This window comes from Suncus etruscus, chromosome 4 (genome assembly GCF_024139225.1).
Source record: "Suncus etruscus isolate mSunEtr1 chromosome 4, mSunEtr1.pri.cur, whole genome shotgun sequence".
NCBI classification, from domain to species: Eukaryota; Metazoa; Chordata; class Mammalia; order Eulipotyphla; family Soricidae; genus Suncus; species Suncus etruscus.
Window position 1 is genome coordinate 163641017 of NC_064851.1, and position 26650 is coordinate 163667666.

At 37.7% G+C, this 26650-nt stretch overlaps 1 protein-coding gene across 2 annotated transcripts in view; it reads right to left on the reverse strand.

The window, feature by feature from the left end:
- Window positions 1–26650, reverse strand: part of DMXL1 (Dmx like 1) — a 159531-nt gene that overhangs the window by 26710 nt on the left and 106171 nt on the right. Inside the window, exons 34-38 of one of the 2 annotated variants that reach the window (XM_049771387.1) lie at window positions 24844–24906; window positions 20516–20602; window positions 16801–16922; window positions 15301–15442; window positions 10159–10219 (exon numbers count right to left, since the gene is read on the reverse strand). In XM_049771387.1, the coding sequence (XP_049627344.1) occupies window positions 10159–10219; window positions 15301–15442; window positions 16801–16922; window positions 20516–20602; window positions 24844–24906 (475 nt within the window). The remainder of the gene's footprint in view (window positions 1–10158; window positions 10220–15300; window positions 15443–16800; window positions 16923–20515; window positions 20603–24843; window positions 24907–26650) is intronic. The other variant, XM_049771388.1, reaches the window with a different exon arrangement.

A 26650-nucleotide genomic window follows, 5' to 3' on the forward strand; every position in this document is an offset into this window, starting at 1 on the left:
GTGAAAATATTCATAGAATAAATCACAGTTACTTTACACGAATTTACCTATTCATACATTTCACTTGAATAACCTTAAGCTTAAAAAATAGATATTTTTTACAAGAGAGATAGCATGGAGGTAACGCGTTTGCCTTGCATGCAGAAGGACGGTGGTTCGAATCCCGGCATCCCATATGGTCCCTGTACTTGCCATGAGTGATTTCTGAGTACAGAGCCAGGAGCAACACCTGAGTGCTGCTGGGTGTGACCTCCCAATAAAAATATTTACATGACATAATGTCCCTTCACTTGACTGAGAATATATCCCTCACAGATTACAGCAGAAGCAATCAAATAAGTTCTCTATAAATATTCTTTTCTTTTAAAATGGTTTTTACATTAATAGCTGAATAGCCTATATCAAATGATTTTTAGGATAATCATTTAACAAATTTTTGGTCTTTTTCAAATTAACTGGCATTTTGCTTCTATGTTACAGACAGGTGACATGGATCAGGGGCCACTCACTAGTATAGATGTGTATGTGTTGTAATGAAAGGGATGGATTATGTGGTGCAGGAATCAAGTCCAGGGCTCTTAGTTGCATTTGAATCATCTCCCCACCTTCCCAAAGTTCATTCCACTTAAAAGAAGGGGAGTGGTCACGTATGGTAGTGCATGGGATCAAACCAGCTTTTATCATGTGCAAGGCAAGTGTCTTACCACATCCATTATCTCTCTGGCTTCTAAAGAATTAATTCTTTTGATTTTTTTTTTTTTTGTTTGGGTCAAACCCGGCAGCGCGCAAGGGGTTACTCCTGGCTCTATGCTCAGAAATCACTCCTGGCAGGCTTGGGGGACCATATGGGATGCCGGGATTAGAACTACTGACCTTCTGCATGCAAGGCAAATGCCCTACCTCCATGCTATCTCTCAGGCCTCAAGAGTTAAGTCTCTCCTGGCAGGCTAGGGGGACCATACAGGATGCCGGGATTCAAACTGGGGTCCGATATGCGTTGGCTGCATGCAAGGCGTGCATAGCCTTACTGCTGTGTTATCCGCTCTGGCTCCAAGAGTTAATTCTTAAATGTCAGAGTATTAATGTTCAAATTTATACATTTTCTCTGGAAAAATTCTGGCAGAAAGTTGTAAATTTATAACAAAAATATTTATAACAGAAAATTTATATTATCTCCTGATCTAATCTTTCGAGTAAAGAGAAAAATAATATATCACTAGATATAAGAACTGAGATAATTCATATATAACATTTGGAAATACCCCTAATACAGACTAATTTATATATATATTTGGTGTTTGTTTTTTAATTTTGTTTTTGGGTCTCACGTTGTGGTGCTTAGAGATCACTCCTGGCAGGCCCAAGGGACCATATGGGATTGCAGGGATAGAACCTGGGTTGGTGTATGCAAAGCAAGGGTCCTACCAGATGTATTATCTTTCTGGCCTCAGGATGAAGTTTATTTTATTTAAAAAAAATAAAACTTTTATTTAAGCACCATAATTACAAACATGTTTGTAGTTGGGTTTTGGTCATAAAAAGAACAATCCCCTTCACCAGTACAACATTCACACCAACAATGCCCCCCAGCAAGTCCTGATTGTATTTGAGACAGACATACTACATTTCTCATTTATTAACAGTCATTATAGTTGTTAGTATAGTTATTTCTCTAACTGCACTCACCACTCTTTGTGGTAAGCTTTATAACAAGGGCTGGTCTTTCCAACCCTCATCTCTATTATCTCTGGGTATTATTACAATATTGTCTTTTATTTTTCTTAAATCCCACAAATAAGTGAGACCATTCTATGTCTATCTCTCTCCCTCTGACTTATTTCTAACCATAAAAGTTTCCATGCCCATCCATGTATAGGGAAATTTCATGATTTTATCTCTCCCAACAGTGCATAATATTCCATTGTGTATATGTACCACAGTTTCTTTAGCCATTCATCTGTTGAAAGGCATCTTGGTTGATTCCAGAGTCTGGCTATTGTAAGTAGTGCTGCAATGAATATAGGTGCGAGGAAGGGATTTTTGAATTGTATTTTTGTGTTCTTAGGGTTCCTAGGTTCCTAGGTATAGCTGATTCATATGGGAGCTCAATTTCCAGGTTCTTGAGGAATCTCAAAAGTGTTTTCCATAAAGGCTGGATTAGACGGCATTCCCACCAGCAAGACCAAGTTTAAATTAAGTATAATTTTCAGTACCAATTTGATATAGTGAGAAATCATATTAATGTAAATATGTCATCTATCACAGTGCTAGTCATGATAATTGTCCTCATTCCTTACCGAGTATTTCATTTTAATTAAAAATGTAATTATAGGGGCCGGGCGGTGGCGCTAAAGGTAAGGTATCTGCCTTGCCTGCGCTAGCCTTGGACGGACCACGGTTCGATCCCCCGGTGTCCCATATGGTCCCCCAAGCCAGGAGCAACTTCTGAGCACATAGCCAGGAGTAACCCCTGAGTGTCACCGGGTGTGGCCCAAAAACCAAAAAAAAAAAAATGTAATTATGTTTTTATTTTTACATTATACCTAGTGGTGCTCAGGGCTTACTCCTGGCTCTACATTCAGTAGTTATCCCTGGCAATACTTGGTGGACCATATGGGGTGCGGGAGATCAAACTTGAGTTGGCCACATGCAAGGGAAGTACCCAACCTTCTGTACTATGGATCTGGCCCTCTTATCAAGCAATTTAAATAACTAAAAGAATTACAAATTTTTGGAATGTTTTTACAACAGTCTTGCAGGTGAGGGTAGACTGAATTTCCTTCCTTCCTTCCTTCCTTCCTTCCTTCCTTCCTTCCTTCCTTCCTTCCTTCCTTCCTTCCTTCCTTCCTTCCTTCCTTCCTTCCTTCCTTCCTCCCTCCCTCCCTCCCTCCCTCCCTCCCTCCCTCCCTCCCTCCCTCCTTCCTTCCTTCCTTCCTTTTTTGTTTTTTGGGCCACATCCGGCAATGCTCAGGGGTTACTCCTGGCTGTCTGCTCAGAAATCACTCCTGGCAGGCACGGGGGACCATATGGGACACCGGGATTCAAACCAACCACCAGGCAAACGCCGCTTTGCTATCTCTCCGGGTCCTCTTTCTTTTTTTTTTTTAAACTTTTTTTTTTTTATCTATTGATGATTCATTGATTGGTTTTTAGGCCACACCCAGTGGTACTCAGGAGTTAATCCTAGATCTGCTCTCAGCTAGGAGAAAGATGCCCTATCTCACCATCTAGTGGTATGATGCAACTGGCAGACATATCATCCTTTGCCCTAAGCAAAAACCGAAATTGCTATTTCCAGAAGACTGACCTTGACAAACACAGACTGGACAGAACCTAGCAAGGGACCAATGAGGAAGTTCCTAGACTAGGCCACAGCTTTAGATTCCTAAAAAAGCAAGATCTCTAATCCCAGAGGTCTGACTTTGACAACTGCAACTGAACAGAACATCTGGAACCATACTGAAAGACTATAGCCTATGCTCTGACCTAGGATCTGAGCCAAAACCAAGTCCACTAATTACAGAAGACTGATTACAACAGTGAGGGAACAGAACTCCTAGAACCGTAAGAAAATCTCTCTCCTAGCCTTCGCCCTATGACCTACGCAAATAGCAAGATCTACAGCTACAGAGGCGGGACGTCACTGCCCACATCTGAGCAGAAAGTCTTCTAGCACAATAAAAAAGACCTTGGGGTATGTAAAAGAGTGAGTATGGAGCCTGTAGTTGTTCCCATAGTAGTAAGCTTCAAGGGCAGAGAAACCATGTATCTCTTAGGCCAAGGGATTTCCCATTCTAATTTCCCCAATAATTTTTATTTTTAATTATGAAAACAAAGATGCAAAGAAAGAGGACAAGGTAAAGTTACAGTAGAAAGACAATCACCCATACACAGAATTCTCAGTAGTCCCATTGCTGAAATCTTAACTTTGAACTTTCAGCCAAAATAAATAAAACAGAGAAAAATAAAACAGAACTCATGTACAACTACTTTGTCCCTCAAGTCCCCAGATTGTAGTACATAATATTTCTTAGCAGCACACAAAGCAATCTGAAGCCATAAAACTTATGCAACTCCTTAAACATTGAAGGCAAAGTACTTTTTTTACACTTCCATGCACATGCATATTAGTTTAAGTTAACCTCAAAAGTTTAAGTGGGTTGTTTTTCTTAAGGATTAGAGTGAAAGGAGCACAGCAAAAACGGTGTTAGAGTGGCGATTATTGTTTGCATAGGCCCACCAAAATATGAGGGACAAGGAAAGGAAAAGCCTTGGCCTAAATACAAGAACACCCTACCCCTGAAGTTTCCTGGCATAAGACCAACTCTAGGCTCCAGGCAAACTAGTTTGCCCAATCCAGGTCATTGTCTGTAGTGCCAATACACTTTTATTTTTCACACAGTCTCTGTTGTTGGTTTCATATTTCTGTATTAAAGATCCTGGAATCTGCATATCCTATACTGCAGTCAGGATGGTGCAGACCGTCCTCTCGTTTCACTTCACAATTAAAGGGCAATGCAGAGAACCCTGTCCTGTAAGCAGGTCGTTGTTGTTGTCAAGTCTTCTTAGTGTTAAGGGAAGTCTCTTTTGAGCAGGTCGATGTCAGAGCAGTGGTAGGGTCTTCCCTGGTAGAGGATTGCTTCCCGGTGTTGTTATAAAAAACCTTGGATGTTTTGTAGATAGCTTCCCTGGTTCAGGGGTGAATGGAGGATGCCCATTCTTCTGAGGCCTGTGCCAGGTCATTATATTAATGTTCAGGGTATAAGGTCCCATTGAACTATGAGATTTGTGTGTTCCAATCTCTATTAGATAAGAACTTATTTGTATGTATAGTATTTTCCCATTTTAATGTGCCTATGCAAACAAGAACAATGCCACGTGGCGTTATCGGCACATATGGGGGCCATAAGAACAAGTCCAACAATTCCCATGAAATGATTTAATCATAAGCATTAAACTGAGGGACTCTTCCATCAAAATTCCTTATTGAACAGCTCACAAAGAGAAGACAAGATAAAAAGAGAGTAGAATTGTCACGGTAAAAGAATATTTAGAAAGACTTATAGCTGTTAAAGAAAATACACAAAATATTCAAAAGACTTATGTGTCCATTTTATGTCTTTTGAAACAGTTGGGGGTTGTTAAATCCAATACACAACTTTGGTCTGTGATTAGAACTGTGTAGTACTGAAGTTAAAAAGGTTAAATGTGGGGTACTGATGGTTGGGGGTGAGAGTAAAGGAGTAATAATGAGCTTTGTAGGGGTATGCGAAAGGGCAGAGTCTGTTGGGGCAAGAGGTCTGTCTTGGTGCCTAGCAAATTAAAGAACTGAGGTAAAGAGGGTTAATTAAGGGGAAGATAACGAATCCGGATTGGGAGATGAGGGAGTAGAAGGCACTCTGGTGTGGAGGAGGGGAAATATATCAGAGGGGCTATATACATTGTTTAGATGAATTGTATATGGATTAGGCCTGGCAGTCAGAGAGGACCACTCTATAGGAAGTCATGTCTACATATACACTGATTTTAGAGACCTATTTGAATGTTATCCTCCAAATCTAGGGAATTCCATTTTTCTCCTGAGAAACAGTCGAGAATTAAGAATATTTTTTACCAGGCGTGGCCCTGAAGACCACTCTGAAGTGGGGGGAATCTCAGTCCCCTGGACTAAGTGATCAGCCCAGGGGGCCGATGGCTAGCTGTTCTGCCCAGAGCCCCCAACATACCAGCTGAAGACAAACAGAAGAACTGGCATGTGGAATCTTCTGGGTGCAGCCTGCCTCTGTAGTTTGTGGATGGCTGCATAGGGGAGGAATTTATCTCCTCCACCCTCCCCCAGGGCCCAATTTACCAGGTGTGGCCCTGAAGACCACTCTGGCGTGGGGGGATCTCAGTCCCCTGAACTAAGTTAATTTCCCCAATATTTACTGTGCCTATGCCAAAAAAAAAAAAAAAAAAAAAAGAAAAGAAAAAGAAAAAGAAACACAATTCTTTTTTAAGAAGTTGCTGGTCTGGTTTTTTTTTTTTTTTTTTTTATTTGCTTTTCTTGTTTTTGCTATTTTGGTTTGTTTGTTTCCTTGTAGCTGATGGTTTTTGTCTTTGTTTTTTTTATTCTTTTTCTTTTATACTTTTGTACTTTTGTTGTTACTCCCTTATTGGTTTCTTGCTTTGTTGTTTTTGACTTGTCTCATTTTGTCTTGTTTTATTACTTTTTTCTTCTTTCCTCTTTCTTCTTCCAAATGGAAACTTACAGCACCTAGACGAACTACTCCCATATCCTTTTTTTTTTTTAATTGTGGCCAAAGTGAATTACAAATCTTACACAGTGATATTTAAGGTACACAGTGACAATAAATGAGGGCCTTTCCACCACCAGTGTTGTCCTCCCTTTATCCCTGTTCCCAAGCATATATCCCTTATCTCCTTCCTTTATCTCCCAGAATGCTAGTGTAACTAAAAGCATATATGTTAACACTAATGTAAACCATTTTTTTTGCAGTTCCAGATATTTTTAGTAGTGGTTTCTTAAAGGTCTGGAGTCAAAGGAACACTGTAAAAACAATGCTAGTGTGGCAATTATCATTTGCATGGGCCCACCAAAGTATGGGGGTCATGGAAAGGAAAAACTTTGGCCTAAGTACAAGGAGACCCTACCCCTGAAGTTTCCTGACATAAGACCATTTCTAGGCTCCAGCCAAACTAGTTTGTCCAATCCCAGTCATTGTCTGTAGTACCCATACAGTTATATTTTTCACAGTCTCTGTTGTTGATCTCACGTTTCTGTATTGAAGGTCCTGGAATCTGTATATCCTACATTGAAGTCAGGATGGTGCAGAGCAGCATCTAATTTCAACTCACAATTAATGGGCAATGCAGAAAGCCCTGTCCAGTACGCAGGTGGTGGTGGTTGTTTAAATCTTCTCAGTGTTAAGGGAATATTCTTTTGAGTAAATCAATGTCAGAGCAGCAGTAGGGTCTTCCCTGGTAGAGGATTGCTTCCAGGTGATGTCATAAACAACGTTGGATGTTTCATAGATGGCTTCCCTGGTTCTGGGGTGACTGGAATATACCCAAACCTCTGAGGCCTGTGCCAGGTCATCATGTCAATGTTCAGGGTTTGTAAGGTTCCATTGCACAAGATAACAAGATTTGTGTGCTCTTATCTCTATTAGATAAGAACTTATTTGTATGTATAGTATTTTCCATTTTAATAAGCCCATGCAAACAAGGAATAATGCCACCTGACATTATCAGCGCATAAGGCCGCAAGAACAAGTCCAACAATCCCTGTGACCCGGTTCAAACATAAGCATTAAAATTCCTTATTGAACAGTTCACAGCAAGATTGGTGCCTATGGGGATGCTAGAACAAGTCCAACAATCCAATTGACTTGGTTTTTATATAAACATTAAATGGAGGGACATGTCTACAAACTTCCTTATTAAACAAATAACAAAGGGAAGGAAAGATAGAGAGGGATTCTTTCACCAAAATACCTTATTGAAAAGTTCAGAAAGAGGAGAAAAGATAAAAAGTGGGGAAAATAAACAATCTAACTTAAGACAGTGGCCTCAAGTCACCATTCATGGGAAATAATCAGAAACCTAGTATGGTAGCAACCACAGTTACACAATGAAAGAAGGAAGAGGCCAAGAGACTGCTGAGAATAAACAAGTAGGTAAAGAGTAGTGGCCCCTTCCCAGCCTGAGAGTCCATCCTCTCATTTTTATTTTGAAAATATATGGTACCCCCACCCCAACTGGTCTCTTCCCAAACTGAGAGTCAGTCCTCTCATTTTTATTTTAAATATATGTGGTACTATGCCCCCGTGTGGTTTTTTAAATGGAGACCAATGAGAAGGAAAAAAAAATACCAGTGAATGTCACGACATAATGTCCCGACATACACCAGTGCTGCATCGGCCCGCCATCCACCCCATGTGTCCCCCCTTAGTGTCGGGAGAGAAAATGAAAAACCCTGAGGACCACGATAGAGTCTACCTGGGCCGGCAACCAGGGAATGTTACCACCCGCAAAAGGAAGCATGCACCAGACGTGGCTTTTGCCTTCCTGGTGCTTAATTTTTCTCCCAAGAATTATCTGCCAAAAGGCCCTTTCAGAGAAGTCAATCATTGACCTTTTGCATGGATTAATGGCTATAATTCTGACATGGCTGTGACATTACATTTTTTCTTTATTTGAATTTTGTCTCTTTTGCTACTACAGAAATTCGGTGTTAGCTATCCTGCAGATAAAGAAATGTTGGTACCAAAAAGCCTGCCAAAAGTTCCTCGCTGGCTAGTTTATTTGTGACTCTTACTTCTAGTATAACCTGGCGCCGCAGCTTGCTTTTCTGAGTCTAGCTCTCTGATGGTAAACAATTATTTCCGTCCCCCCAAAAATCTATTTTCCAGCAACTACATAAACATCATAAATATCTCTGTCTCTCTCCTTCTGGTTTCTTGAAAAACCTGCTTTAGCTCTTGTTTCACAACCCTCTAGCAGGGCTCTTTCTCACCTACATCAAATAGTTATTTGATATGTAAATTCTAGGGCTGGTCTCATTGGGAAGATCCTCTGCTCTTTGTTTTCCCTGAAAATACCTGGCATACCAGAGTTTCTGCTTAAAAATGTCATCTGTCATCGGCTGAACAGTAAAGTTGTCTCCCGTCCCATGGACATTGGTCCCTATACAATGCATTTTGTGTGGTCTCATTTATTTCATTTTCATATTTCATATTCATCCGCCTTGTGTACCCGCTTATTCCCAGTGAGGATTATTTGATCCACTAAGGTTTTGCTTAGGGACGCAAACACGTCCGCAGCAAGGGAAGGCCTGGAGTATAGGGGGAAATAGGGGAATGGCTGGAGGCCTGCCCAGCTTCCCAGCACCCCCCAAGCTAGGGAGAATGCCATCTAGCATGGGGTGTCCCCTAACCCCATACCTGGGAAGAGCTGGCCTCCAGGATCAAGGCACCGGAAGCCAGCTATCTGCCTGGCCTCTCCCTCTGCTCCTCCTCCCCCATATCCTTTCTTATAGCTCCAATATAGCTACATTACTGGAATCACCTTTATCAGTATCATAATTGGAGGGAGAAAAATGGATGATACCAAGACCAGACAGTTGCATGTTCATTTGGTGGAAATAAAAATGATCAGACTTGAATATAAAATCCAAAGTCAACGACAACAGAAACGATACCCAATATACATCAAACTGTACAAGGAGGGAACAGTTGCACTAGCATTATGGGGAGTAGAGGAGGGGGAAGTGGGATGCATGCTGGGAACAGGGTTAGAGGGAGGACAACACTGGTGGTGGGAATGCCCCTCATTCATTATTACTATGTGCCTTAAATATTACTGTGAAAGATTTGTAATTCACTTTGCCAACAAAAAAAAAAAAAAGAAAAAAAAAGAGAAATCGAACCCTGGCAGTCTAGGGGACCATATGGGATGTCAGGAATTGAACTGGGTCCTTCCTGGGTTGGCCACATGCAAGGCAAATGCCCTCCCACTGTGCTATCTCTCTGGGCCCAGACAGAATTTCTTTCCTTTTTTTATTGGGTCACACCCGGTAGCACTCACATACCAACAGTACTGATATTGATACCAACTTATTATTTAATTTTATGAAGTTTTCTTTTTATCACCTCCTTAAAACTTCAAATAAATTTCCTATTAATTATGTTCTTTGTAAATGGAAAAAAATTATGATGCCTAAGTGGAGAAGAAATTTTCAGACTTAGGATCTTCTAGTAACTATTTCTACTACTTCTGTGTGTCTGTTAAAGGACAAATTAAAGAACTGTTAATCAAATACAAATTAATTATAAGGCAATTAAGATATGGTCCTAATTTAATTTGGAGTAATCCTACAATTAAAAGAATCACAATCAATTACAATTTAATATTATGTAAGGAGTCTAGAAATGCTCAAAATTGAATAAATTTATGTTTAGAAGATGCAGTCAAAATGCTACAAATGTACAGTAATAAGTCATCTTTCTTAATTCAGGAAAATTTCTCTATGTTAACCAAATTTTATATTAATGAAGACTTTGAAAATGTCTGCCAAAAAATAGGCAAGTATTGATTATTTTTCAACTGAAATAAAGTTTTCTTGAAATTCCTTAAATATTGCCAAGCATAACTTACAGTAAGGAAGTGTTGGATGAGAAGTCATTCTTCTGACATTATTAATAGGTTTCTTAATCATCTGTTAACAAATGAAAATCATTATTTTATATTTAGAATAAAAATTGTATTAGAAATATGACAGCGAATGTAATAACACTCATTTTATGTAATTCTAGTAACTACTTATAAATGCTAAACAAACTAAAAAATGTGACAGGAACTAAACTTCAAAATTCAGTTTTATTACATTTAAGTTTACATACAATGTCTGTATAGATACTAGAATCTAAGAATAATTCACCTTAATTTAGATAATTTAGTCTTACCTCCTTTCTTGTCAATTCTTTTCTGATCCCTTAAATTTATTGGAAAACTCCTGAATATTATAAGGATAAAAAGACAGGCAGAAGCATGTAAAAAAAGGTAAACAAAAAATGTATAAACTTTGATCGGTTGTAACCATTTTCTTTACATGAGGGATGGAACTCAGAGTTTCTTATCACTGAACTTTATTCTGTTCCCTGTCTACTCATTTTATTTTATCTAATTTTCTGGAGGGTTTGGGTCCCATGAAGCCATGCTTAACTGTTACTCTTGCTTCTGCTCTATGGAATCACTCTTGGCAGGCTTGGGGAAACAATGTGGGGTATCAGGAATCAAACCAAGCTCTCTCTGCTGTATGCAAGTCAAATAAATGCCCAATGCTGTGTTATCACTTTGGCCCCTCTGCTCATTTTAAAACATGCTTCGAGTAATTTTAGTTACCTGAAAATAAGAATGAAATAACTAATAAAACTAATGAGGTAATTTTAGTTTCTAGGATATGTTCTATTTATACAGTACCATAACTATTTTATATATAGTTATATATATAGTTTATATACTAGTTTATATATTATTCTACATTTGTAATATCAATCTCAAGTAAATTTTGATGTAATTGGTAGTGTTCTACTGTATTTCAAAACTAAAGTTTTGAGTAAAGTAAGAAGTTGGTAGAGAAAATTGCTTGGTAAGCAAGGAAATGAACAGGTCTGAATTATATATATAATTATTATATAGAATTATAGTTCTATAATTGGTGAGAAATAAAATGTTGAAAAACATATGAATGCAGCAAAATATGGTCATAACAAGAAGGCTCCCTATATTCTCTCTCTTTTTCTCTCTCTCTTGTTTTTGGGCATTCTGGCAGCGCTAAGAATTTACTCCTGGATACGTGCCAAGAGATCACTAATCACAATTGATGCAGTTCAGGGCACCATATGGGTGCCAAGGATTGGACCTGGATTAGCAATATACAAGTCAGTGCTCTACCTGCTATACTTTGTGTCTGGTCCTTAGTTATCTTTTTTTTTTTTTTTTGGCTGAAGTATCAAAGAAAAACTATGAGTAAAAAAAGATTCATAAATACAGATTTTCAAAGTGTTTGAGAGTATATATAGATCACTATAAGGCAAATAAATCATTAGTTATCTTAAAAGGCTCATATTAAAAATAACCGCCTTGTTGGGGCCGGAGAGACAGCACAGCAGTAAGGCATTTGCCTTGCATGCAGAAGGACGGTGGTTCGAATCCCGGCATCCCATATGGTCCCCCGAGTCTACTGGGGGCGAATTCTGAGCGTAGAGCCAGGAGTAACCTGAGCACTACTGGGTGTGACCCAAAAACCAAAAACAAAAACAAAAACAAAAACAAAAAACAAAATCAAAACTCCAAAAAACAAACAAAAAAACCCCGTACCTTGTTATTGTAGTGTATTTATTTGGAAGATGGAGTAGGAAAATAATTATTTATGTTTACAGAATGCAAAAACCCATCTAAAAAATGTCCTATGATTTAGATAGAAAAGACCTTCAGTCCTATAGATAGGGGCTGGGGGAGGACTATGATGGGGGGCATTGCTAGTGGGAAGGTTGCACTGGTGAAGAGGGGTGTTCTTTTTAAAGCTTAAACCTAACTACAAACATGTTTGTGATTATGGTGCTTAAATAAAAATATTTAAAATATAAAATAAAAAGAACTTCAGTCCTAAGAAGAAAAGGTGAATTTCTATATTATAATACTGTGAAAGAAAAAAAAGGAAATTTCTGAGCACCATTCTAGGTATAGAACATTAATATAAGGCAAGCTTAACATAATAACATAGTCTTAAGAGTTTTTATCTCTAGAGGGTAGAAAAAGAAAACTGAAAAATGACCATCTCAATAACTGATAAAAGCTGTAATGATAATAAAAGAGACAAAATGGCCCAAATTCACTACTAAAGTCCAAAAGGAAATGATAACCACTGAACCTTTCCAGGTAGTCTGGTTAAGGTTGATACCTCTGGGCAGCCTACGAATGAGTGGGGGAAGATTTTCCGTTCTGTGGAAGCCAAAGCAGCCCATTACAACACCACTTGACATCCTCTGACAGAAATGACAGTTGTACAACTTAAACTTATTCAAACTGCCAAGCACCAAATTTGTTTCAGATCTATAGATTCTGGGCTCAGTGACACCTCTAAATTACATAGTGGTGACACCACAGGAAACCTGATGGTCAAGTTTCATAGAAATCTAACAAGCGTGGGACCGGAGAGATAGCACAGTGGTAAGGCACTTGCCTTGCAACGCAGCCGATCCAGGACAGATGGTGGTTCATAGCCCAGCATCCCATACTGTCCCCGTGCCTGCCAGGAGCAATTTTTTAGCACAGAGCCAGGAGTGACTCCTGAGCACCTTGGGTGTGACCCAAAACCAAAATCAAACAAAACCAAACAAAAAAGAAAATCTGGCAAGCTCAATGAGCCTAAATAGTAATGCAGAGGATCAACCAGCACAAGTAAATGAAGTTAGACTATATGGGGAAATAGAACAATTATTTCAAGTTAACCCTTGTTGATCAAAGCTTTGATAATTCCATTTGCTTTTGTGCTTTATATAAACCAAATAATATGAAGTAAATATTTGTGTCTGCAAGGGGCCAGGATAAGGTGGTGATGGGAAACTGGGAACACTGATAAAGCAGGCTGTAGATTATTCAGATGTAAATCTAAAAACCTGATAAATCATAGTTATAATAAATAATTAAAAAAAAGATAATACAAGATAATAATGCAATAAAAGGTGATGGGGATTTAGAGTAGGATAGGTGACACCTTCTTTTAGTAAATTTCTGAAAATTTGGAGTGAGATCAGAAAAGTAAAAGAAGAAAAGGGTAAAACAGCATATTAAGCAGAAAACAAGTTAAAAGTTACAAAATGAAGTAACCTAAAGTATTCAGTTGATAGAAAGGTCGCCAGTTTATCTCCAGTAAAGAGAGTCAGATGATAAAGGAAGGAAGACAGCAGAAGCTGGTCAGGGTCAAATCACATAATGTTTCTGTTCAGAAATTGCCTTTTAAAAGTTGTACTGGGAATTTTTTTTGTATTTTTGTTTTGTTTTGGGTCACACCTGATGATGCTCAGAAGTTGCTTTTGACAATGCTTAGGGGAACATATTCCCATATGCCGAGGATAAAACATGGTTTGGCCTCATGTAAGACAAGCTCTATTATTGCTTTGGCCTTGTAATAGGAACGCTTGAAAAAAAAAAAAAAAAGAAGTTTTACGTAGCAGAGTAACAACTACAATAAAATAATCAACATGTTCTGTGTCCCATTTTGAACTTCCTAAGATTAAGGAAGAACATGGTACAGAGGCATACAGTTTGGATTAGTTGTTTTCATCCTCCAGGATGTGCTTGTAAAAAGACCCCTAATTTTAGATAACGTGGCAACACTTCCCTGAGAAGCATACTTTTGTGTGCCAGGGTGGAGGGGACACCTGTAATTTCTTAGGCCTTACTCTGGGCTCTGGGCTCAATCCTGGTGGTGCTCTTAGGACCATATGTGGTGCCTTAGATAAGACCACATCAAGACAAGCACCTTACTAGCTCTTCACCCCCTTTTGGTATTGACTAGATCAAGTCAAAACTTTATAATTTTGTAATGTTAATGACCAAATGGTAATGTCAAATGTTAATGACTCCTGACCAGACAAAGTGGTCAGTGTAGAATGGATAGTAGAATTTTTGACCCATTTTACCACACTAAAACTCATACCCTTCATGACATTCCTCTGCCATTTTCTGTACATTTATGATGATGTGCATTCATTGTATGCTCAATTGTATGCTCAATGTTCCCCTCGTAAATATGAATGTTTTATGCTTATAAAACTCCTAGATATATACAAGACTATTAGCCTAAATATAGTCAGCATAAAACTAGACCTTTAGAGCTGAAGCAATTGCAGAGTGGGTAGGGCCTTTGCCTTGCATGCAGCTGACCCTGATTCAGTCCTGGGCATTCCACATGGTCCTCAAGCACTGCCAAGAATGACCCCTAAGCACAGAGCCAGGAGTAATCCCAGAGCATTACCAGGTGTGGTCCCCCAAAACAACAAACAAAAACAAAACCCCAAACATATTAGATACTCAGTTTCCTTTATGAAGCTTGCTATGCAGGTCAGACTACCTTCCCAACCAATAAATTATCTCCAAGCCAATAAAAACCATCTTTTCTATTGTGCTTTTCTTGGATTATAGAATCTGAAGGATAATTTAAGAAATAGTAGATTTGGGCCCGGAGAGATAGCACAGTGGCGTTTGCCTTGCAAGCAGCCAATCCTGGACCAAAGGTGGTTGGTTCGAATCCCGGTGTCCCATATGGTCCTCCGGTGCCTGCCAGGAGCTATTTCTGAGCAGACAGCCAGGAGTAACCCCTGAGCACTGCCGGGTGTGACCCAAAAACCAAAAACCAAAAAAAAAAAAAAAATAGTAGATTTGACCCAAGTGTCCAAGAGGAAATGACCATATAAAGAAACATATACACAATGCAAAACTACTCTTCCATAAGAAAGGAGGAAATCATGCAGTTTAAAGTTATGTGGATGGATCTGAGAGTATCATGCTGAGTGAAGATAGAACAGAAAGGACAGACAGAGTGGTGTGTGTGTGTGTGTGTGTGTGTGTGTGTGTGTGTGTGTGTGTGTGTGTACAGATACATATATATATATATACATGTGTGTGGTATATAAAATAACCTAGTAAACAAACAACAAGTCTCAAAGGCAACAGAAACTAAGAACAATTACATTATGAGGGAACCAGGGCCTTTAAATGGACTTTACATACCACAGACGCTCCTCTGCCAGTCTGTGTACTACCAAGCCATGGCATATTGATTGGAGTGCCAGGATTGCTATGTGTATAGGGGGTGGTGCCTTGCACAGCTGTCAAATCATCTCGAGCATGGATGACCAAGAAATCTTCTGACCTACGAAGAATGTCAAGCAGAATGAAAAGAACCCATCACTTTTCTATTTCTATTAAACTATAAAGCTACATATTATGATTTTACATAATTTTCTGAGGCAACAGAGGGAGGTAAGGCAAGTGTTTTGCATGTGACTGATCTTAGATAAATCACTGACACCACAGGGGTTATCAGATGATCTCTGAGAACATCCCTAGATTGTCTGATCCTATCCAGCAATGCTGAGAGTGGCCTGAAAATAGACAGGGATCCTATTTCCTTAGAACAGTTTAGAAGGCCCCTGTCTACAAAAATTTATTTTCTTTACCTTTCAACTCCTAACTGGACAGATTTATACTTGAATGATTTCAGATTCCTTCACTTATTCTCCTTTAACTCTCAATTACCTTCTTTTCCCCAGTCATAAACTTTGCTAATACATAACTGGCTGTATTGCATTGTAACCACAAACTGTAGTACAAGAGATCATGGGTAGCACAGTTTTGGCCAGGATCATGCTCAGTGCAGTAGGAATTGTACTCACAACCTTACAGGATGTGTAAGGCAGGCACTCGAGACACTGACTGGCCCTCAACTCGCTCCTTTAAAGATCCTATCCACAGATTCTTTACTCTTGAACATACCAGCTTCCAATGATCCAGAAATGCTCAATGAATTCTTATAAAGCTAAAGTTTTGTTGATACTATCATTTGCATTGCAATGCTATTGATGAAAAGAAAAAGTATAGGTTCTGAATCAACAGTACAATGATTTAGAATGCAAATATGTGGGCACAAGTTCAAATCCTTAGTACTGATACCACAAGTGATAAACACAATTTTGGCAGCTCTAGTCTGTGTTCCCCAGTGCTTTCTGGCTGTTCCACATCCAAGTGCATGTAAGCACCACAAATGTCTGGGACCCCCCCAGAGTACTATAAATGGAAAGGGGGGAAAAAACCAAATCTGTGTAAGCATCACACAAAGATTGCACACTATGCAATCCTGGAAAGCATATTTGTGAGCAATGCAGCCACCTTCAGATAAGCACCACCACCAGAACAAGAGCTGAAACTAAAGACTGTGAGTGCTGGCAAGCACATATACAAATGTCAAAACTAAAGGAATGTGAATTCTGGTAGGAAAGAAGGCCAAGTGTGAGCTCTGCAAACTAGTATGTGCTGTCCATGGAGCTCCACAGTTAAAGTATGAAGTACTACAGCTAGACATGCACGTAACTTCCAGTCACTAGAATGACAAGAATAAGTGGAATGAGAAGAAAATTATTATAATACAATTAATAATAAAATATAAAAATATGAACATATTTTATTTAATTATAAAAATAAAATAATAAAATATAAGGATGGGTATGGTACCCTTTGGCTTCTATTTCTGTGTCATCATCTACCCATGTATAGATCTGTGTAGCCAAAATTCCAGAAACATCCAGTTCTTGAACGTCGTGGCTAGATGCAATTGCTATGCAGTTTCTATTTGCCTGGAAAATAAATTATATAGTCATTTTTTGCTTTTTAACATTTATACAGATTTTTGTTGTTGTTTCTGTTTTGAACCACACTCAGTTATGCCCAGGGCTTACTTGCTCCTAGTAGTACTCAGGGTACCATATGGGGTGCCAGGGATGTAGCCTGGGTTGGTCATGTGCAAGGCAGCACATTAAATCCTGTACTATCTCTCTGAGCCTAACATCAGTAATTTACAAGTGAGTCAGTGGAAGAGGGACAGACATAGTATGGTTGCACTCATCTGCAGGATATGTATATGTGTATATATATATGTATATAACACAGATTATATATATGCATATATTATATACACACATATATAAAACATTCCCAAAGACAATAGAAATGATGAAGGAAAAGTAAAAAAGACAAAGGACAAAGAAGGGAACACTGGCAATTATGTGGAAATGATCACTCTGCACAAGAACAGGGAACTGAAAGAAAGAAATTGATATACATAATAACAATAATGCAAACCACTGTTCCTAAAAGTAAAAAAGTGGGGTAAAAAGAAAGAGAAGAAAAGTGGCAGGCAGGAGCTGGGGTAAGGGTGGGAGATGGGAAGATACATGGGTAAGGTGGTGGTGGGAAATGAGCACTAGTATAGGGATGACTAGTGGAACATTTTATGACTGAAACCCAACTATCAACAATGTTTTAGCTTGGTATCTCACAGTGATTTAATTTAAAAGTGCACAAAATATTTTAAAAACTACAAAGTATGGGTTACTTTAAAATGAAAACGAGGGGCCGGAGAGAGCATGGAAGTAAGGCATTTGCCTTGCATGCAGAAGGTGTTGGTTCGGATCCAGACATCCCATATGGTCCCCAGAGCGTGCCAGGAGCGATTTCTGAGCATAGAGCCAGGAGTAACTCCTGAGCACTGCTAGGTGTGACCCAAAAAAAACAAAAACAAAAACAAAAAGAAAAAAAAATGAAACTAAAATGACCAAATAGGCTCTAGAAATAATTTTTTTTTGTTTTTTGTTTTTTGTTTTTTTTTTTTTGTTTTTTGTTTTTTTTTGGGCCACACCCTGTGACGCTCAGGGGTTACTCCTGGCTATGCGCTCAGAAGTTGCTCCTGGCTTCTTGGGAGACCATATGGGACGCCGGGGGATCGAACCGCGGTCCGTCCTAGGCTAGCGCAGGCAAGGCAGGCACCTTACCTCCAGCGCCACCGCCCGGCCCCTCTAGAAATAATTTTAATGTATTAAGTACATATAGCTTTCTTACAAAGGAATATATTCAATTCATTTGAATAAACCATAGTAATTATAAGCTTGAACTTTGAGATGTTTATATTCAAAAAAGTAGAAAGCATTCAACTCGAAAGCTAGCTATTAGTGGCAGTGCATATACCACTGAGTATATCTTCATCTGGGATCCTCTAGTCTACTATAAAATACAATGCCCTATAGTTATGTACAGTTAAGATATAGGACATAGTCTCAAAATAGGATCTCTGGAAAGGGGAGGGAGACAAGGTATGCTTAAGTAAAGAAATAATGTTTAAGACTTTATTGATGATTCAATGATTTTCACAAATATAACTGCTAATAAGCAGTCTCCTCTTTTTCCATCTTTATTTTTTTAATTCTATTTTTTTCCTATGTTTGAATAACTTCACTTTCTAGTTAGTTTGAATGCAAAGAAATATTCCTTTCAGGGGCTGCAGTGATAGTACAGGGAGTAGGGCTGATCAGTGTCCTATATAGTCCCCTGAACAAGCCCACCAGGAGTAATTCTTGAGTGCAAACCAAGAATAATCTGAACACTGCTGAGTGTGACCCAAAAACCAAAAACCAAACAAACCAGTAACAACAAATAACAAAAACAATAATACCCCATCTCTTTCATAGTTCTTGGTACTAACAAATAGGGGGAAAGTTCCAGCTCATCAATATTTTAAAATAAGGCAATGCAAAGTAAATATTTTATTACTCAGCTACAAAATAAGAAAAAAGATAGGAAATTAATAGCACATTGGGAAAAATAAAAATTAAACGAGTATGCTTTTAATACAATAAATGGCAGACTTACATATGGATGATTGTTCAGTGCTTGCTACAGACATTTGAAAGCAAAATGAGGTTTATAAGATCATACTGTTTTCAAGTTAAAGAGGTATGTATTGCAGAGAATAGTTTTGTATTTGTATTTGACAAGTACTGGAGCATTGGAAAAGGATGGCATGGTTAAGGGGATAATTCCAAACTTGCCTCCTTGATCACATTTTTGAGTGGTATCTATGAGGAAATTAAATGAACATGAGGACAGATGAGCTTTGAATGAGAAAAGAGATCTAGAGGACATCAAAGACAGATACAGCATAGAAAGATGGCAAACCAGGTGGTAAAATGATTATAAATGGATAATGTCACATACTGTGCATCAAAACAGTATTTTTAAATTATTAAAAATAATTTATTAAGTGAGTCCAGAGCAATAGTACAGTAGGTAAGGCACTTGCCTCGGATACAGCTGAGTAGGGTTTAATCCTCAGCATCCCATAGGTCCCCAGAGTCTGCCAGGAATAGTTCCTGAGTGCAGAACCATGAGTAAACCCTGAGAACTGCCAGGTGTGGCCAGAAAAAAACAACATTTTTTTAGATGAAAAAGTACATATCTGGTGCATAATGGAAATGAAAGGAAGAGTGATTGTAGGGCTGGAGAGATAGTACAACAACAAGTAGGGCACTTGCTTTGCATGTGGTTTACCTAGGTTTGATCCCCAGCATTCTACATGGTCCCCCAAGCCCATCAGGGATCATTCCTAAGTGCAGATCCGACTAACTCCTGAGCACCACTGGACATGATCACAAAACCAAAAACCAAAAAACAAGAAATAAAGAAGTTTTCAGTAGGGCAACTAAGAAATAGAGAAGAAAATACTGACATAATCAAACCTTGGATTTCTTACAGTATCTTACACTATGTCTTCAGTGAGTATTATGGACAGACACCTCTAAAAAGGATTTTTGGTTGGATAATGAATATAAGAGAATATTCTAGTTGGTCAGGTCCTAATGCTCTAAGTCAAAGAAGGTAAAATTCTGCGGATGGGGTAAAAAAAATGAAGGTAAAATTCTAAGAATATCATTTGTAAGTTGTATTTAATTAAATATTAAGAGTCACATTAAGCATATTCATATAAGAAAAAGAAAAGAAAATCTTTTGAATAGTAACATATTTTACCTCTTATATCCAAAATGAATAAATAATCAAAACTACAATAAACTTGTGAAATAAAAAACCATTCAGTAGCCAGAGCAGTGGCACTAGAGGTAAGACAAGCGCTAGCCTAGGTTGGATCATGGTTCAATCCCCGGGGCCCCCCAAGCCAGGAGTGATTTCTGAATGCATAGCCAGGAGTATCCCTGATTGTTAATGGGTGTGGCCCAAAAACCAAAAACTAACAAACAAACAAAAAACCCATCATTCAGATTGCTATTTAAAGAGTGGTAAAGTAGGTTACGGGGAAAAGAAATACTGCTACTACACTTAGAAATCCAGAGACATTCTCCAGTTATGACTACTTAATAAGAAAATCAAATAATGTACTTACTTTATTAACAGCAAAGGCAGTAATGATATCAGATTCTTTATGAATAATTCTTGCTTTACCTCCAGGATATCCCAAATCTGCTTCTATCTAAATGAAGGCAAGAAAGTACAAAAAACATAGTCTAAATATAATCAAAAAGACCCAAAATATGCTAGTCATTTAATACTTTCATAATTTTATTAAATTCTCAGATATTTTAGTATTATTTATATTACCCAAAGGTAATATCTGATATGCTAATTATCCACAGACAAAATTTGACACGACACTTACATTTTTAGGTTCATTTCAACATGACATTTTTTGATATAATATGTAACTTCATTAATTGCTCATTTTTCTAAGTTATGATAAATTGACTAAAGTATCAAGACATTCCAATTGTTGAAGTAAAATTTATTTAGTTTCTTAGTACTATAACCTTTTTGTAATTTATAAATTTTAAAATGCCAGATATTTTTATTTTAGATTTTACTGCTCATATTTGACTTCAATATTATTTAACCTTATAAAAATGTAGTATTCTTAGTTCACATTCTATAAAAAAAGGCTATTATTTTTTATTATAATTTTTATTTTAATCATAGTGGATTACATATCTTTCACAATAATATTTTAGGCACATATTAACATTGAGTTAGGGGAATTCCCATCACCGAATTGTCCTCCCTCCACCCTCGTTCCCATCCTGTCTCCCATATCTCTCCCCCACCCCTCCAGGCTGCTAGAATGAGTGGTCCCCTCTGTGTCTAGCTGACTACTTAGTGATCATACAACTGTTTGGTCTTGGTACCCTCCATTATTTCCCCCTTATTTGGGAGGTGGGACTAGATAGTTCAAGTTATGTGCTTTTATTTGAAGAAGAGAAAAGCAATAAAATGGGGCAAAAATCTAATATGCCAAAAATGGGCGGTTTGAGAGACGAAAGGGAAAAAGAAAGTGAAATACCACAACAATACAAAAATAAATATCAAATAAAATATTCAGTGAGCCCTTCAGCAATAAAGATAAGCACCACATAATAGAATAGGCTATAGTTTGATTATTAAAAAATGTCTACTGATTCCTGGTCTAAAGTTAACTTTTACTTATGGAAAAAAAACATGAAATTTTCGAAAGCAAAGGAACTTGTCAAGTCAGCATTTTAGTAGTTATACAGTCACAGATCACTGTATTTAATACTTGAGGAATTTATTAGAACGTCTGCTTACTCCAGAGATATAGTGGGACAACTCTGAACTCAGAAAAGAATACAGGATAAAATCATCATTTACTAAAATAAAGAGGTAAAAACAAGGAGTCAATTATTAAGTCAGAAATGTTGCTTAATGTATGATACCACTTTATTTTATCTCCCCTAACTTTCAACCCTTAGAAATAGTATAGTGGTTAGAACATTTGCCTTGCATGCAGCTGACCCAGGTTTGATTCCTGGCAACCACCAGAAGGAAGCCCCGAGCCCTGTCAAATGTGGCCCAAACTACCAGCACAAGTTTGTTTTATTTATTTTTTTTGGTTTTCGAGCCACACTCAGTGGCATTCTTATATTAATACCCCTGGTCTAAGCTCAGAAATCACTCCTGGCAGACTCGGGGACCATAAAGGACTCTGAGAATTGAGCCTGGGTCGGCAGCGTGCAAAGCAAATGCACTACTCACTGTGCTATTGCTTTGGTCCCCCATCCCAAATCTTTAAAATGAATTACTATTAAGTATTTCACAGTTTATTATTTACTATACTTTTTCTCGAAAAATTTAGATAAAAATATCACACACATGAAATTGTTATAAAGCCTATCTACTAGCATAAAGCCAGGAGTAACCCCTGAGCGCTGCCCTACCTTCATGCCATCTCTCCGGCCCCTTCATAGTTTTTTTTTTTTTAAATAATTCCATTACTATCTCATCATAAAAAGCAATACTAAGTAAATTATTTTACCTGCCAAAGGGCAGGCTTTGGGGAGAGTGGGAAACTGGAGATAATGGTGGTAGGACTGTGTTGGAACATTGAATGCCAAAATTAACTATGTTATGGTACCTGAAGCATCTCCAAGTCTGATCCCTGAATACAGAGCCAAGAGTAAGCCTTTAGCATGGCTGAATATGCCCCCCCCCCAAATCTATTCATAGAACACATTTTGATGAGACCAGTGTATCAATTTACTGGCTTAAAGGGTATTACAAAGAGAATAAAGAGACAAGAATAGAGAAAACAAAATTTAAAGACCTAATGAAGAATTTGCTACATTTAATTTCAAGAAATAAAACCCTGGGGCCAGAATAATAGTATACTGAATAAAGCTGTTGCCTTACATGAGCCAACTAGATTTGATCCCCAGCATCCTATATGGTCCCCCCAGCACTGCCAGGAGTAAGTCCTAAGTGTAGAGTGATAAGTAACTCTGGAGCATGACCAGGTGTGCCTCTTCCCCCACCAAACAGGCACAATATTTGAAAAATACTTTGCAAAAAGCTGTAAGCTCCTAATAAGGTCTAAATGCAAGTTAAAATCACAATGAACTGCAACTAAACACCTATTAAAAGAGCTACCGTGGTTGATCAACATTCGTGTGAAACAACTGAGATTCCTTACAGTGCTTAAAACCACACTTGCAAAATACTTGAACATCTTTTTTTCTTTTTTTTTTGTTTTTGGGTCATACCCCGCAGCACTCAGGGGTTACTCCTGGCTTTATGCTCAGAAATCGCTCCTGGCAGGCTCAGGGGACCCTATGGGATGCCGGGATTTGAACCACTGACCTTCTGCATGCAAGGCAAATGCTTTGCCTCCATGCTATCTCTCCGGCCCCATACCTGAACATTTTAAAATAAGGATTTCAAAACATACATGTAATATTATCAGTTACTAATTCCAAGGCATATACACAAGATGAATGAAAGCACATGCCAACATGAAGAAACTTCTTTTACATGAAATATTCAAACTAGTTATATTTGGAGTAACCGTAGGTGTAATCACGTCAACTATTCATCCGTAGCAAATAGTTTAAAATAAAATTCTAGACAAAGCAACCTAAAGGTTTAACACTGTGTCATGAAGGGTATATTATCTTGATTGTGAAGATGGTTTTATGAGTATATACATATGACACAACAGGTCAAATTTTATACTTCAAATATGTATAACTGTATTTTTCTTCCCTTATTTGCCAGGGCTTAATTCAGGGCCTTAGATGTGCCAGGCAGGTACTCTACTGCTGAGCTACTGCTGAATATACTTAATAAAGTTACTTAAAATAGGCAATAATTTGGAAGATTCTGACCAAAAATGGTTTAGATATCAAATAGGTTGTGTTTTTGTTTGCTTGTTTAGGTTTTTTTTTTTTTTTGGGGGGGGGGGGCTGTCACACCCGGCAGCGCTCAGGGGTTACTCCTGGCTCTATGCTCAGAAATTGCTCCTGGCAGACTCAGGGGACTCAGGGACCATATGGAATGCTGGGATTTGAACCACCTTCCTTCTGCAAATAAGGCAAACTCCCGAGCTCCATGTTATCTCTCTGGCCCCAAATAGGTTGTGTTTTGATGTAGAACTGTAGCATTCTGATTATTAGCATTCTATAAATAGTAAAATTCCCAATAATGTATGAAGCATAATTAATGATTACCCAGGCAAGGAATATTAAAAGTTTTAATTATAATCTCAAAACACCCAAAGACCATCAGAAATATATATATATATATATATATATATATATATAAATTTCATGAATTCATGTTTGTTATAATTACCTTTTAAATTAAATGCAGTAAATTGTTTTGTTGAGAAACTTTGCCCCCAAATTACTCTTGAGACTATATCAATGAACCACAAAATATATCTATTTATATGAGTTAAATATCAACCTAATAAAAAGTCATGTTTAATCACATTTTTCATAATTATTCAAATTCTCATGCTCTGTGTTCTTTTTACAAGTTCTGAAGAGCTATTATGTACAAGGCAATGTATAACACCTCCTGTAGATAAAGTAATGCTATGAAACTTTTCAATGCTAATTTCAAACGTGATTGTTGTGATTGCAATAACAGAAGTTCAATGTTAATAGAACTTCAGTTGTATTTACTTATAATAATCTGTAGCCAAAACAACATGCATTCAACTCCCTTTAAAACTGCATTCTTTCTTTTAGAAAACTGGAACATGATTGCAAGCACGAAGCTTGTTAAGATAAGTAAAAAAACAAAAACAAGAAAACCTAGTAATTTAATTGCACTGGAAACTAAGTATAGTGCAAAGCTAAATGCAAACATTTTGCTTTTTATTGTTAAAGAATGCAATTTCTCATTCAGTTGAATGATATTTTGTACCTTTTTGATGTTTGGCTCCTCCATCAGAGAATATTTGATGGTTTCACAGTGGTCCTCTAAAGACTTCATCAAGAAAAAAATAACCACATGACAAAGGGTAAAGATGAGATGTAACAAGCAAAATACCAGAGGTATTTAATAACGGTACTTAGAATTTAGAGCTTTTACTTTTACAGCTAAATAAGTTTTTAGTTTTCCATACTAAAAATAAGTATGTGTATCAGGTGGAAAAAAATTCCTTAGCAGTCATTAACTAACAATGTAAATTCTACTCTATTTCCAAAGACATTTTTATTTTATAGCTTCTTTTAAAATGTTGACACCAAAGGAAAATTGAGTCCAATTAGTTATAGTACAAATTTAAGAGCTACTGAGCCAGAGTACAGTAAGCCCTCAATTAGCATGAAAACACCAATGAATTAGCAAAGCATTTTATTGCCAGGATAATATTTTCTCATTGTTTTAATGAGATATTTTAGGACATATATTCAAGCCTATAATATCTTGACTCTATAATATCTCACCACGGGAAAATCTCATAGCCCCTTCCTTTTTTTTTTTTTTTTTTTTACTTCTAGGCTTTATAAATCTAGTTTTTGAGATAGCCAGAAACATTAAATGAAAGGGATTATATATAGGTTTCAAACCCATTAGTTTCTTTCAGAAAATGGGGTTAGGGATAAAAGTGATAGCTGAAAAGCATTTTTTTTGCTATTAAAAATAAGACTACTGGGCCCGGAGAGATAGCACAGCGGCGTTTGCCTTGCAAGCAGCAGATCCAGGACCTAAGATGGTTAGTTCGAATCCCGGTGTCCCATTTGGTCCCCCCGTGCCCGCCAGGAGCTATTTCTGAGCAGACAGCCAGGAGTAACCCCTGAGCACCACCGGGTGTGGCCCAAAAACAAAAAACAAAACAAAACAAAAAAAATAAGACTACTTATAGCCTTTTTGTACTCCATTCCCAAATACATATACGAGGCTAGAAAGACAGTATATTGAGTATGATGGATCTTATTTGCACATAGCTCGCATGAGTTCAATAATCAGCACCCCACATATTTCCCCAAGCCCATGAGGAGTGATCCCTGAGCATAGAGCCAAGAGTAAGCCCTGAGTACTGCTGTTTGTCTCATGTTTCTTTGTTTGCTTATTTCCACTCCAATGAAGACTATGTTCTTTTGAACACACATTTCCCCTTTCTCTCCTCTCACATCTTTCTAAGCAAATTTTGTTTAATAAAATTGACCTTACTTCATTAAAAAAAATGGAAAAAATAGGGAAATAGAATTTTCAAAATATGTATGATCTATCACCTCCCACCCAAAATGCAGGGCCTGACAAGCATTTATATAAAAATGTCATAATAACTGGGATCCAACTATTTTAAGTATAATTGTTTTACTTTTAAAAAGAGAAGATAATCTATAAATATTAAAAACATGGTACTCATATAATTTGGAGCAATTCTGTAAAGTTAATATAGCAACATTCATATAAAATTTATATAGAAATTTATTTATTTATTTTTATTTTTGGGTCACAGCGGCTGCACTCAGGAGTTATTCCTGACTCTGCGCTCAGAAATTGCTACCAGCAGGCTCGGGGAACCATGTGGGTTGCTGAGAATATAAGCTGGGTCTATTCCGGTGGGCCGCATGCAAGGCAAACACCCTACCACTGCGCTATTGCTCCAGCTCCAAAAATTTGTATTGAAATTTAAATGCTATTTCCTTTAATCAAAATGTCACTTTTTTTTTTTTTTTTTTGGTTTTTGGGTCACACCCAGCAGCGCTCAGGGTGACTCCTG